Raw genomic sequence first — 14,338 nt, 5'->3', positions numbered from 1 at the left:
TATGAAGAGTACCTGCTAACTGCAGGCTTTCGATTTGTTTCCAAATATGAAGAAATTCAACATTGGAAGATACTAACGCAGGTAAGAACAGGCAAAGCTTATGTGCAAACCTCGAAAGAAAGGCAGCAATGTGTTCCAGCTGCAGTTGCTCATCTACAGGTTGTGATGCTTCTGTTTTTGCAGGAGATGTAACCTTTCATTCAGTGGAACCCTACAACAAAGGTCGCTTATCTGCCCTGCCTTTTGCCGACATCCTGCGCGATTACAAAGTCATCATGGCAGACAACGTTCCCGAGAATCCCCTCAAGTACCTGTATCCGGATATCCCCAAAGATAAGGCCTTTGGCAAACACTACAGCTGCCAGCCAAACGAAGGTTAGGCTCCACTTCTCTGTTTACCCTTCCTGCAGCTGCAGAGTCAAGAGGCAATCTGAGGAATGCAGGGAGAGAACAGATTAAGATGCCTCCTCTAATAGTCATCTTCAAGAGAACTGTTTTAACGTGTGTCTGTCATTTAGACAGCTTCAATCTGCAAACGCATTCCTGGCCTTTAAGGTTACAGTAGAGGTGGTGACAATATTTAAAAGAAGCTAAGAAATGGATCTCTTTTCCTGACTGGAGCATCACAAAATTCAGTGCTTGGGTGTTCAAGGGAGAGGAAATTGAAAAGGCATCCTGCTTATTGGCTTCAGAGTTGTGTTACACTCTTTAATTTCAAGCAAACTCAGTATTTCCCAAACATCTGGGAATCCCTACTTGGTTTCATTTCATGCAAAGAAACTCTAAAACAAAGGCTGTTTATCTCACCACCTTTTCCCAATATACTGCACAATTACAAAGTTATTGTGACAGACAATGTTCCTGAAAACCCCTGGCAGATGCACTGGAAAATGCAAAAAGGCTAAACAAGGATGGTTCCAAATATGTTCAGGCCCACGTTCTTTTTTGTCCAAGTTACAAGTCAGTTCATTTTTAGATCAAATTCATCCTCATTTAAAGAAATCTCTCAAAGCCTTAATTTTTAATAGATACAACACATTCCTCTAGACTTTCAGGATCAAAGGTTACAATTCCATTTGAATTTGAATTCCTACACAACTCAAAAATAATTGGAGGCTACATTATTTTTCTCCCTCTTCGTTTTAACTCAGTGGACTTTGCCTAATGCTCCAATCCTCTAAAATCTTACATATATGCTTGATTTCATGCAAAAAGATATTGCTGAAGCTGTATCCGTACTGACAGAGCTCCAAGCATTTGCAGAACTAAAATCTGCAGGCTCAGAGTACCAAACTTAAAGAATTGTATATTTGCTTTGAAGGCCTAACGAAATCTCTTTCATCAGTTGCAGTATTACATTATGATTCATATCTAGTGAGCACAGGCAATTCTGTGACTAAGACCTGAACTCAAGGACTTATCTCAGGAATTCCCCTCACTTCTATGGCTACTTTTTTATGCAGGGACTTTTCAATTCATTATTGCCTGCAGCACTTCAAACAAATAGTTAATTTCAAACAGATAATGAAATGACTAGACAATATTTAATTTATCTACTATTTATTCTAGTCTCAAAGCCCTCGGATGGAGGAGAGAAAGGTTATGTTCCTTCTGTATTTATCCCAGTCTCCAAAATGTAAGTATCCTCACAGGTGTGTTACACTTCAACCATTATTTTTATTTAATTTACATCCCATTTAAGAGTTTCCCCTGCCTTCTTTCCCTGAGCTATTTGAAAATAGTTTGGCAAGTTTTGCTAAAGACAAGAAAGGTAAGTAAAGGGTTTGACCTGTACCCTGCTTTTCCCATTCATAGGGCAAACCATTTTTAAAAATTGAATGTGGATTTTATGGTACTCTGATCTACTTATCTTTCACTGCCTATTTTTTTTCTCCAGCAGCTGATACTAGGGCCAAGGAAAGAGAGGATAAACCAGACTCTCTCATACATTTTTAAGGATATACCAGGTTGTAGACATGAGCTTACAGGGCCCCCATCAAGCCTGAGTACAACAGGGTTAGCAAACTTAAAAAAACATTCACCATACTCCACTGATATGCATAAAGTTAGAGGGATTTAAGTTTTTTCTAAGATTATTTTTGTATATTTTTTATTTCCTTTTTTTAGCCTCAGTGACTCAACAGAACCACATTCTCCATCAGATCTTCTTCCAATGTCTCCAAGTGTTTATGCTGTGCTGAGAGAACACCTGAGCCCCACAGCCATTGAAAGTGCTGTAAGTTGTAAACTATATTAAGCAAACAGAAGGCACAGATGCTGGTTAGTAGAAGGTTGCTTGTACAACTATGAAAGAGCTCTTTCATCACTTGCTGCATTACATTCTGAAACAATGGTGCAGATATTTCCTATTCTAAATGGGGCAGGATACTGCAAGCATCCTGAAAGCACTGGAATTGCCTGACATGCTAGCCAATGAATCATAAATATCAGAACAAAAAGGTCCCAAAGTACTTGCACAAATGAAGGCTTTACACTGAAAAATACATGTCACTTATAGTAATTCTCTGGGCAGCACAAAGGCCTGGACTTGCTCAGGGGAGTTGCCCAAGGAACACAATAATTTCCAGCTCAGCAAACTTGCACAACTTTTTCATGCTGCAAGATTTTACAGGGGGTTTCAAAGTGCAAAAATAAAAGTCAACTAAAACACTTTCAGCAAAGTAATATTAAGTTAGTACACAGAAAGATTATGAAAATACTCTACAAACCTAATTTTTTTTTTTAATTCCTTTTTTCCTTATTGACTATAAATGATATTCTGAATCATTGTGGCTCAGAGTCCTTAGAGCAATGATGTATAGCCAGGTGGAATTTGTCCAGTAGCCCTTTTTCAGAAAACACAGCAGTGGTTTGGCTCTAGCAGCTTTGGAAGAAAACCTCCTTTTCTAATACTAGCCCTTAACTTTCTGTATGTTCCATGATTTATGATCTTTAAATGGTTATGTATTAAAAAGCCTGCCAACTCCCCCTCAAATGCCTTTCTGTACACACTTCTCCTTACCCACAAACAGAACAAAACTAATCCAGAATCCTGACTGTCAGTGATTAGAAGTACAGTTAAACTTTATATACAAATCTATGAGTTCTTTATTACATCAACCAGAAGATCCACTCAAGAGCAAAACATCTTTTTTTATTCTCCACTTTTTTCTACCATAGCAATCGTGACAAACTAATTCTTGAGCTGAAAACAAAATAACCAGCCTGAATTAAAAATCTGCATTAAAATCTACCCCCATCCAATCCAAGACACGTCCCCACTTATTTCTATTTTAGTTTGTAATATGGGAAAATGGTTCTGACCCCCTCAATTGCACTCATGAACTATGCACACATTTACTTTCCTGAAGTTTTGTCAGAATAAAGTAGTTGGATTCACTTTCGTTTAACATCAGCCTCCAAATATTTTTGGTTTCTTCTTGCATGCACAGTAAATCTCAAACCAGCTCTATCCAGAGCTTCAAAACAAGCTGTGACCATGGCCATGGTTCAGGGTCATAACCTCACAAAAAGAATGTGCCTGGTAGCAAACTGCAAGTGTTAAATAAAATTTTAAAGGTACCAAGAGTGTTTCAGTGTTGCTAGATGGTAAGTTATATTTCTGTAGGCTCTTACTAGAAATGTTTTAAAGTTCTACTAGAAACTGCACAAGGAAAAAAGTTTTAGAAGATTTTTTAAAAATTCCTTCCTTCCCTTTCAAATTCAATTTACCTTGATAAATGGAAATGAGGAAAATATGGAGGGTTTTTTTCTTTATCAAATTCACACAACAATCTATCCTGCTGAAGAGCTGGTTCAGTCCAACAGACATACAATCTGCACTATTAAAGCAATACTTTTTCTCCATGAAATGCCAATAAAAAAACATCGTGTGAGATACAGAAAAGTGACATTTGCAGCAGGGCAAAATACCCTACAAATCAGTAACTCAGTATCTCTAGCAAGATATACTTTCTTCAGTCTTGTTGAATTCCCATCTATTCCCCCTAGTCTAGCTTCTTTTACCCCTAAAAAAAAAAAAAAAAAAAAAAAAAAAAGATTCCAGGAAGACCCCTGCCATACATATCCACAGGCTGCAAGAACCACAGAAGTTCATACAAAAGTAAAAACCATGCTTATTCTTATACAACAGGTCCCTACACAGTATCTTCTAAAGAGCATTCCTCTATTTGATAAATAACTAGAAACAGGATTTTCAGTGTCTTCTAAAGAACACTCCTCTATTTGATAAATAACTAGAAACAGGATTTTCAGTGTCTTCTAAAGAGCATTCCTCTATTTGATAACTAGAAACAGGATTTTCAGATCCTTATCAGTTTGTATGACATTGTCAAAGTGACTGCAGTTCATCTGCAGTTTCTTTTGAATGAACAGCTCTGAGTGACATGAGACTAATCTTTTACCTTCTTTTCTTCTAGCTGAGCTCTCCTTACTCAACTGACTGAAGTTCACGTACTGGAAAAATCTTGTGAACATTGGATGGGTTAAAGAAGTCATATTTTTTTTTTCCTGTCATCTCTGAAAGTCAGCTTTTCCTGGAAACCATCATGTTATTCTTAGGCCTCTTTCTGTTATCAATAACCCATAAACAAAGAATTTTCTCCCTAAGGATTCAAACAGACTTTTGCAAGTCAAATTTGCTGTTGCCAGTGAAAGACCGAATCCTTTCAGGCTTGGGAGTCATTTTACTTCAGTGGGGTCCCAGCAGAGATAAATTTTACTTGCTAATTTTACTGATTTCCATAGAATTGCTGTAAATATGAGAGCATAAGAACAAAATGTTTTGCTTCTGAAGACAGCATATAAAGATAACTAAAGACATTAATGTGTCTGGAGAAATTAGGATTTATTTTGTTAAATACTTTCTGCTTAATCATAATCTCGTTCACCACTGATGTAGATAGTATTTCAAAGCAAAGATACTTGTTCCCTGATTTGGAAGTTCCAGAGCTGTCTGGGGTTTGCTTTTCTCCAAAGATGAATTGCCTTCAGCATGGATTTTTATCTGACAACACAGCAGAAATTATGGAAGGCAGGTAGGCAAGGCTGGGGAGAGAAGGGAGCTCCAGAAAGGAAGCAGATGTAGAACTTGTGGGGTTAAAAACACTGTCTCCACTTCACCACTGGAAGAGAGAGAGACCACAACTTTCCCCCTCACAAAATAGTTGCAGAAGTAAATCAGTCTGGGAGGAAGCACTCGGGTACTCCAGCAAGTACTGCCAGGAATTCCACAAAGACAAAATTCCCCTCTGACACAGTTTGGATGCTAATTGGTTAATTCCAACAGGGAAGCAGTTTTTAAAAACTGAAGTGCTGTAGCATTTGCTGACCACCTGGAAACTTGTGCTGCATGACAGGATATTACACGCCTGTCACAGGCTCATTTAATAGACAGGACAACTCGTTCTTGTGAAAATGGCAAATTGCCCTCTTTACATCCTTTTCGTTATTATTTTTTTTTTCTTTCAGGCACGTTTACTGCTGAGGTTGGGTTATTTGGCTTTGTTGTTTTGGTTTTATTTCCCCCAGTGTAATCCCTAAAATCTCTGCTAATAGCATAGTAAGTAGGCAGCTTCAAGGCCACTGTATTTCACAAATGGCAGGATGCAAGTCTTGCTCACAGAATACATGGTTAATGCATGCAAAGTTCCTAAAACACAAACCCTTGAACATCCGCACCTTACTGCCTTCTCAAGCAGGTACAAGTGAAACTTCTGCTATGAAAACTTTCTTGAATCAGTAAGACATGGACTTTACTTTCATTTCTCCTTTCACCCACGCAATTTATGTTAGTTGAAAGTTCGTGGAAACAAAGTAATGAGATATTTTTGTGATACACGGAAATAGATTTCAAAGAAAAAAACACATCTCTGTTCATTACAGTGGGTGATTCAAAGCAAGCTGCACTTAAGTTCAGCAAGCATCACATATAAAACAGAAAACAACAAGAGCAATTCTGTATATAGCTTGATAATATCTGTAATTTATATAACCAGCATGAATAAAATCAGATTTTGGCTTCAAGTTGCATACCCAGATCTCTGTGGATTTTTTTCAAGGCATAACAAAAACAATCTTGCTGTCTTCTGGTTGACCTTTAAGTGAGATACAAACACTAGCACAGAGGAGTTGCTGAGTTTCTAAAGCAGGAAACACGACCACCACTGACATCAGCTGTGTCTTTTCATTCTAACCTCTTCTCACAATCTCAATACAAACAAAATGGGTGATAGCTGTTATTTTTGACCAGCTACATTTCATGAGAAGTATTGTAAGAAAAGATCAGACATGGCATGAGAAACACTCTTCTTTTTCCTTTTTCCCTGCTCTTCATGCAAGGCAACCCTTCAAGGCTCTCAAGTATTAACCTCAGCCCAATATAACTGGTGAGAAAACCTGAATTTTTAATACTCCAGTCTTTGTCTGCTTCAAACACCAGACAAAACCCGAAAAGGCTATCCTGGACCAAGAGACAGCGACAATGCCCCTGAGGGGAGGGGAAGGCAAGGCTCGGCTCGGCAGGGCGGGCTGAGTGCCCGGGACAGCAGCCGCAGCCCGCCCCGCCCTCAGGGCCGCCCTCAGCCGCGCTGGTTTCGCTTTCGCCTTGGCCGCCTCGCTGCCTTTCCCAGAAGTCACGTGACGCTCCCACCGCCCGGGAACGCCCCCGACCCGCCCCCGCGCATGCGCACTGGCGCGCGGCTCCCGGAGCGCAGCCGGCAGCGCCGAGCCGGAGCCGGAGCCGAGGTGAGGGGGGCGGGCGGGAGCGGCGGGACACTGCCGCACCTCGGGGGCTGGCGGGGCGAATGGCCCGTGTAACTAAGGCTGTCTCTTTCTCAGACTGCCCCTGCCCGCAGGACACCCCCCGAGCTTTGCGCTTGGTGTCTTGGCGCCGAGGGAGACAGGTGTCTCCTGGCGGTCGGCACTCCTGACAGCCCTGCATCCGCTCCCGAGTGCAGCTTCGGCACGTTCTCCACAGCTCGCCCTCTCCAGACCTGCCGTGCCCGGGAGCGCTGGGAGCGGACCGCTGTCCCGCACGGCGCTGACACCGATCCCGCTGATCCTGCGCCTCCAGCATCGCGGGGCAGCTTCTGCCGAGCAGGTGCGGTGCTGCCGGCCGGGGCTGAGCCCCGAGCCGCGGGGAAGGCGGGCAGGGAGCCGGCCGGGGGCAGGCGCGGGGAAGGCGGGCAGGGAGCCGGCCGGGGGCAGGCGCGGGGAAGGCAGGCGGGCAGGGAGCCGGCCGGGGGCAGGCGCGGGGAAGGCAGGCGGGCAGGGAGCCGGCCGGGGGCAGGCGCGGGGAAGGCAGGCGGGCAGGGAGCCGGCCTGGGGCAGGCGCGGCTGCCTGCGCCCTTTGCTCCGGAACCGCGCCGCGATCCCCGGGAATGGCAGCAGAGGAGGTGATGAAGGGCCAGGAGGGATTCCTGGGGTGCATTGGGTGGTCAGCCAGCTCTGCTCAGCCCTAGTGCGGCACATCTGGAGTGCTGCGTCCCGCTCTGGGCTCCTCGGTACAAACACCAGGAGCCGCTGGAGAGAGTCCAGCAGAGGTCACAGAGATGATGAGGGATCTGGAGCACTCTCTCTCACAAGGAGAGGCTGCGGGAGCTGGGCCTGTTTAGTCTGGACTAGAGAAGACTGAGAGGGGATCTCATCATTACATATAAATATCTCGAAGGTGGGTGCTGAGAGGATGGTGCCATGCTCGTTTCAGTGGTGCCCAGCGACTGGATGAGGAGCAATAACCAAAAACACAAGTTCCACCTCAACATGGAATTTGTTTACAGTGAGGGTGGCAGAGCACTGGAGCAGGCTGCCTCTTTGGGACTGCTGCAGCACAGTCAAGTGCTGTGCTGTCTGCAATCTGGAAAGCACACACATCAAAAGCCTCAGAGCCCTTACTTTAAACATAACATTTTAACTCCTTTGCTTCTCACACCTAGCACACACCACTCAGCAGCGGAAGGCACTGACATGTAAAAACTACAGGATTTGGTATGAAGTGGCATAGAAGATAGTCCTTCACCCTGATGCTGCCCTGTTCTTTTGGGTGGGTCTTACAGGCAGCCATTAAAAACAATGGTATGAGTGGATTTGCATCTCACCACCTGTATTCTCAGCCTGGGCTCATATCTTAACATGCCATTTCCACTACAAGCTGATAACCTGCAGCTTAGAAGTGATCTGCTTCTGGAGACCGTACCTCAGAGCTAAAGTCACTCTTACAAAAGTGCTATGACTGAGAGAAGCCATTCTGTTCAGTCTTACTTCATTTAAGCACTGCTGCACTGGCTACTTGAAGTTAGCCTAAAAATACAATCATGAGAACTAAAACACTTTTAAAAAACATGTTTCCAGTACTTTTCCATTTAAAGTGACTTGGGGTGTAGTCCATTTTCTGAACAGGCAAGTGTGGACACAGAGAGCAACTGAAAATGGACACTTAGATGAGTCTCTAATTTTTCACTCACACTCTTGGTGGTGGGGAATACATCTGCACAAACAAAAGGTGATACTCCACTTTCAGGATCTCAGTTATGCAGAGTACAGGTATCAAACATACAGGTCCTCATTCCCATATCTCTGCTGAGCAAGAGAGCAGTAACATAGCAGTACCCTAAATGCCATGAAAATGGATTCAGAGGAAAAGAAAAAAAGCACCACAGCCACTCACTTCCTCTGCTCTCCACAAGGAGGGATGGGGAGAGAATCAGAAGGATAGAATTGAGGAACTGAGATTTTACAGGCTGACATAAAGACAGTTTTAACAGGTAAAGCAAAAGCCATGTACTCAAGCAAAGCAATAGACAAGTGTTCAGCCATCCCAGGAAAGCCAGGCTCCATCATGCCTGGGGAGACAAACACCATCATGCAAAATGTCCCTCTCCTTCCTCCAGCTCTATGAGCTTGGTGCCACATGGTCTGGAATGTCCCTTTGTTCAGCTGGGGTCAGCTGCCCAGCTGTGTCCCCTCCCAACTCCTTGTGCTCCCCCAGTCTCCTCACTGGTGGAATGGGGTGAGGAGCAGAAAGAGCCTTGATGCTCAGCTGCAACAAAAACATCCCTGTATTGCCAACACTGCTTCCTGCACAAATCCAAAACAGCTCCATATTAGCTACTGAGAAAAAAATAAACTTCATCCCAGCCAAAATCAGCACATTTTGTCAATGTTCATGAAAACTAAATTAGTTATTTTTCAGCAGTTCAGTCTAAATACTATTTAAACATTTACACTGACTTTTTTTTTTTTTTTTTAACCCGTTCCTCAGAATGACTCAGTGGTATCAGCTACAGCAACTTGATTCCAAGTATTTGGAGCAAGTTCACCAGCTATATGATGACAGCTTTCCTATGGAGATCAGGCAGTACCTGGCACAGTGGCTGGAAAACCAGGATTGGTAAGCCCAGAAATTACTTAGGCTTTGGGTTGTGAGATAAGCAGCACCCTCAGACATGCAGTTACAGGCAGCAGCAGAATGCTGGGGAAGGAAGCTGCTAGGTGATCCTTTGTTGGTAGAATGCTTCAGTAGCTCTGTGGGTGCTCCAGCTTGTGTTCCTGCCCCTCCTCAGGGCTTTCTAGAGGGACCTGATACCTGGAGTAAGTGTCCTTGCTCATAATGCTCTCAATGGTCTAGAACAAAAGTGGTTGTTTAAGACCAGTTAGTTACTACCATGGTAGCATCAGTCTCTTACTCTTCAAAGAATCTGAACTTCTGCCAGACTTTCTGTGGACTGTCTTCTCTTTGAGGAATGATACAACATGCACATGCATCAGGGTCACTTTTAGGTTCTTCATGTGCACGGAATGAGTAAATGAGTTTGAACAGAATGTGGCAAAAATAGAGAAACAACATTTCTGTTTCAAGGAGATTCAAAGTTAAGAGAATGAAACTGGATTACATTTGAAGGTAATTCTCAGTGCTTGCATATTCTACAGCTGGAGTTGGGGATTAAAAATCAAATACACTTGTATGTATTTCTTTGCTCTTGTATTGGAAGTGTGTTTAACCCAAGCATGTTTTAAATGATTCTAGGGAACATGCAGCCAACAATGTATCATTTGCTACACTGTTATTCCATGACCTGCTGTCACAGCTTGATGATCAATTTAGTAGATTCTTGATAGAAAACAACTTTTTGCTGCAGCACAACATAAGGAAAAGCAAACGTAATCTTCAGGTATGCCTGGGTTCTGTATCTATACATTTACTTGATTTTGAAATTGGATGCCTCTAAGCAACTACCCTGCTGTGAGGGATTTTCACAGAGGATGTGTGAGAATCCTGATTTAAGAGCAAGAGTTCAACTATTGTCTATTGTTGTTTTGATTGGCTACAGTTAGAAAGTTAGAGTTTAATTAGCAGTACAGTTACAGTTTGAGAACTCTAGGAAGTTACTGAAGGACAAGAAATTATGTGTATGGACTTTAACAATAGACTGTGTCTCTAATGCTAGGATCACTTCCAAGAAGACCCAATACACATGGCAATGATCATCCACAACTGTCTGAAAGAAGAGAGGAAAATACTGAACTGTGCCCAGGCATCCAATGAGGTAACAGTCTTGAAATGTCTGCTGCAGTTGTATCTTCCCTTTCCTGTTATTTGGAACAAGGGAAGTGGATGAAGATTGGCAGGGGAAACAGGCTATCCTCTCTCTGCCCTATAAGAGGTTCCTTAAAAAAGAGAAGGGTGAACATTGATATGTACCAGCTGGAGAATGCTGATTTGTACCAGCTGGACAGCTTGGCTTTTTTCTGCTGAATGAAGCATTTGGAGGATAAATGGCCAGGAAATAATTTTTATTCCTTGAGTCATGTAAAAACTATGCTGGTTGTTTTAATGCTTCTTTAGTATGATATAGCCTGATGGGCTAATTGGATTTTATTTTAGTAATTTGTGCTTAACTCGTATCTATCAAGATTTTAGGTTTGTTCTTCTGCATTTTATTCCCCAGTTTACTCTATTAAGCAGCTGAGCATGCTTCTTTGGACTATCTCTGGAAAAAATGATGCATCATTCTCCTTCCCAGTTGTCTCCAAGTATTTCTTTCTATTTTTGGTGGTATTTTAGACTGTTTTTAGTGAAGCCCTTTTTCTTCTGAATTATAGGTAAAGCCATATCTTCTCCTTCATCACCTGTTCTCCAGCCTCTCACTTCTTTTTTTTCCCCTATTTTACAATAAAAATTTCATTGTTGGGAAAGGCATTCAAAATGTATAGATAGCTGTAATCCACTTATGTAGAAATAAAGTGATGACTGACCAAGCATGTTAATTTCCAGTACTGAAATACCTCAGTTTATAGCAAGGCTTTGAATGTGCAGCGTGGGAAGAGCCCTTGGGCTCTTTCAACAAGGGGCCCTTTGCAGCAGTGTCCAAAGCAGCTGCTCTCAGAGTGTGACTCTGACAGAGCCCCTGTAGCTGCAGCACAGCTGTTCAGTCCTGGCACGTGACATAAAGCACCTGCTGCTGCCTTTCCAGTGTGCAATAAGTGTGGGTCATAAAAAGGGAAAGGGAGTTACAGAATGGTCTGGATTTGGAGGGACTTTAGAGATCATCTCCTTTTCTCTAGACTGGGTTGCTCAAAGCCCAGTCCAGCTTGGCCATCACTTCCACCAGACTTTAATCCATGACTGGGGACCTTTGGCTGTTTACCAAAATAAACACTTTGTTTCATTCAAATTCACCTGAGTTTGATTTTTTTTTTTTTTTTAATACTACAAAATTTTAGTATGATTCATCAGAACAAGCCATGCTTCCTCATGTTGTTTGTCAACAAATGCCACTAATTAACATTAATGAAAAAAGTTATGGGCCACTCTGGTTTTGACTTGTTCTGCTTCTTCCCTCAGATGGAGGTAGGGAGTATACAGAACACTGCAGCTGGGATGCCAGACAAACAGAAGGAGCTTGATGCCAAAGTTAGGGCTGTAAAAAGCAGTGTCACAGTAAGTATGATATAACTTCTCAGTAGTGTTTGTTGGTTTGCAGATGTTGAAAATTAGACTTGATAAAATGACAAATAAAAGTAAGGTAGGAGTTTTCAAGTCTATAAATCAGGGATTGCCTGAACACAGGAAGTGCATTGTGCCTAAACTTTAGCAACAAAAGCATTTTACCCATCTGAAATACTAGCAACTGAGGAAACTCTTACATCATAACTGACCAGTTTGCTGCTAACTAGAAGATAAACATCAATATGCTAAAAAAAGTACATCTTAATAAATACAGTCACAACAGAAAGCTTTTCTCCAAATAGTCCCTAAGAATTTGAAAGTTTAAAATGCTATGTGCTGTTATAAATTTTTCCACTGTAGCCTATGTTCTCCTAAACTCTGTGAACTTACATGGCTTGACCACAAGGGCATTTCCATACTTTAACAGATTTCAGTTAGTTGAGAAGGAGAAAGGATGAATAGAAATTGATGAAATTTAGGAATGTTTCCTTTTAGGGAGTTCCAGGAAAAAACATTGCTACAAAACTGGACTTCATGTCTGCCAGAGCTGGTACCACACAGTCCCTAATCAGATAAAGTCTTGCATTATTTGAAAATATTAAATAATTGTGGCCATCCTCACTTGTGCATTACAGGATGTGGAGCAGGACATCAAGACATTAGAAGATATGCAAGATGAATATGACTTCAAATGTAAAACCCTGCAGAACAGAGGTGAGTCCTTTTTCAAGGATATCCCCTATTGTATGTAGTAAACTGCTTGTTATGTCAGGGTACTGAGCCTAATGATACACAGCCAAACTTACTGGTAATGTCCTTTGTTGATTAACTCTGCTTCCCACTGAAACCTAAATTTCTGCATCTGTTTTTTGTTCCAAGTAAAAGAGCCTCCTTGTTAACACAGCACTCCTTTGCCCTTTACATCCCTTTGCCACTAGAAGCAGCAAACCCTGTAGGCTCTGTGACCATCCAGCCATACACTTAATAAGTGGTGTTTTACAAATGCCAAACCAGCTTTAGGTTTTGTTGGGTTTTGTGTACCAAGGCAAACACAGAGATCCCACACTGGTTTCATTATACACCTCTGTCTCTGTTGTTGACTTCTTCACTCTAGAAAAGGCTTTAGTTTCCAAAACAGCTTGGCAGAGCTGACTGTCCCTCAGAGCAGGGACATGTCCAGAAGGTACTAAGGGAAGCACTGTGCCACAATCTTGCTTTTTGTGTCTGTCCCCTTCTCCCCTCAGCACTTCCCCCACCCATCCTTCAGCACTCCTTCAGCCTCACATTTACAATTTGGATTTATTTTACAGAACACGAGTCCAATAGTATGTCTCAGGAGGAATATAAGAAAGAGCAGTTGAATCTCCAGCATATGTTTTTATCCCTGGACTGCAAGAGAAAGGTAGTTTTCTTTCATAAGTCAGCAGTTCTTCATCTTAAGCACATGTTCATTTTCATTGAATTGACATAAATTAGTAGTAGGAAAGTTAGTTTAATATGTCAGTGGAACTGAGGTCTTTGCAGAGTTTTGCAAAACCAGCTAAAACAGTACTCAGTTCTCCTGTACGAAGTATTTCTAATTAACAGGGTAATCTCAATCTCTGTAGGAAGTGGTGAATAAGATAATCCAGCTGCTGCAGATCACAGAGCACACACAGGCTGCCCTTATTAATGATGAGCTGGTGGAGTGGAAGCACAGGCAGCAGACAGCGTGCATTGGTGGGCCACCCAACGCCTGCCTCGACCGCCTGCAGAACTGGTAAGTCTTTTGTAAGACCACATTTAAACTGTCTTGTGAAGGATCACCACATCTAGGAAATATACTGATTATTTGTATTACCCATTTTCATTTTGTCTTAGCATAACTACATTCGTTTTATCACCTCACCACACTTCCATTGAGCTCAAAGTGTACTTTCTCAGGCTCAGTCACCTCTGCATTACTCCAATATAAAAACATGCTAGAAGTAATAAGATTGTGTCAACTGTAGGTTCACCATTGTTGCTGAAAGCCTGCAGCAAGTTCGGCAGCAGCTCAAGAAGCTTGAGGAACTGGAACAGAAGTTTACCTATGACCCTGATCCCATCACAAAAAATAAACAAGTTCTGCAGGACCGAACACACAAGCTTTTCCAACAACTCATCCAAAGGTAATAGACCATAAGGATCTTTTGGTGTTACCATGAATAAATAAATGAAGAGCACCTTCCCTACTGTTCCCTCAGTATTTCCTGCATACTCTCTTTTCATTTCCCAAGGTTTTCCTAAGTTTGTCAGATATTAAACTGAATTACTGTTTTTGAGATTTACTCCATCTAGGATAGCCACAGGTTCAGGCCTATGGGAAGGATTTGTGCTCAGTCATTATTG

General features: G+C 42.2%; 2 protein-coding genes across 5 annotated transcripts in view; both read left to right on the top strand.

The window, feature by feature from the left end:
• The window catches only part of STAT4 (signal transducer and activator of transcription 4), a 39,323-nt gene extending 33,280 nt beyond the window's left edge, over positions 1-6,043 (top strand). For both annotated transcript variants that reach the window (XM_079311776.1, XM_079311775.1), the window contains exons 21-24: positions 184-375; positions 1,570-1,636; positions 2,128-2,236; positions 4,440-6,043. In XM_079311776.1, coding sequence (XP_079167902.1) covers positions 184-375; positions 1,570-1,636; positions 2,128-2,236; positions 4,440-4,466 — 395 coding nt within the window. In that variant the 3' untranslated portion in view covers positions 4,467-6,043. The remainder of the gene's footprint in view (positions 1-183; positions 376-1,569; positions 1,637-2,127; positions 2,237-4,439) is intronic.
• A 669-nt stretch (positions 6,044-6,712) lies between these two features.
• Positions 6,713-14,338, top strand: part of STAT1 (signal transducer and activator of transcription 1) — a 36,465-nt gene continuing 28,839 nt past the window's right edge. For 2 of the 3 annotated variants that reach the window (XM_079311763.1, XM_079311764.1), the window contains exons 1-9: positions 6,764-7,120; positions 9,281-9,409; positions 10,046-10,190; positions 10,467-10,565; positions 11,864-11,959; positions 12,604-12,682; positions 13,279-13,370; positions 13,576-13,727; positions 13,960-14,118. In XM_079311763.1, the coding sequence (XP_079167889.1) occupies positions 9,282-9,409; positions 10,046-10,190; positions 10,467-10,565; positions 11,864-11,959; positions 12,604-12,682; positions 13,279-13,370; positions 13,576-13,727; positions 13,960-14,118 (950 nt within the window). In that variant the 5' untranslated portion in view covers positions 6,764-7,120; position 9,281. Of the gene's footprint in view, positions 7,121-9,280; positions 9,410-10,045; positions 10,191-10,466; positions 10,566-11,863; positions 11,960-12,603; positions 12,683-13,278; positions 13,371-13,575; positions 13,728-13,959; positions 14,119-14,338 lie in introns of all 3 variants that reach the window. The other variant, XM_079311765.1, reaches the window with a different exon arrangement.

The sequence above is a fragment of the Erithacus rubecula genome (assembly GCF_903797595.1).
Source record: "Erithacus rubecula genome assembly, chromosome: 8".
In the NCBI taxonomy this organism is placed as follows: domain Eukaryota; kingdom Metazoa; phylum Chordata; class Aves; order Passeriformes; family Muscicapidae; genus Erithacus; species Erithacus rubecula.
The sequence above is the reverse complement of the archived record's forward strand: the minus strand, read 5'-3'. Positions and strand labels throughout refer to the sequence as shown.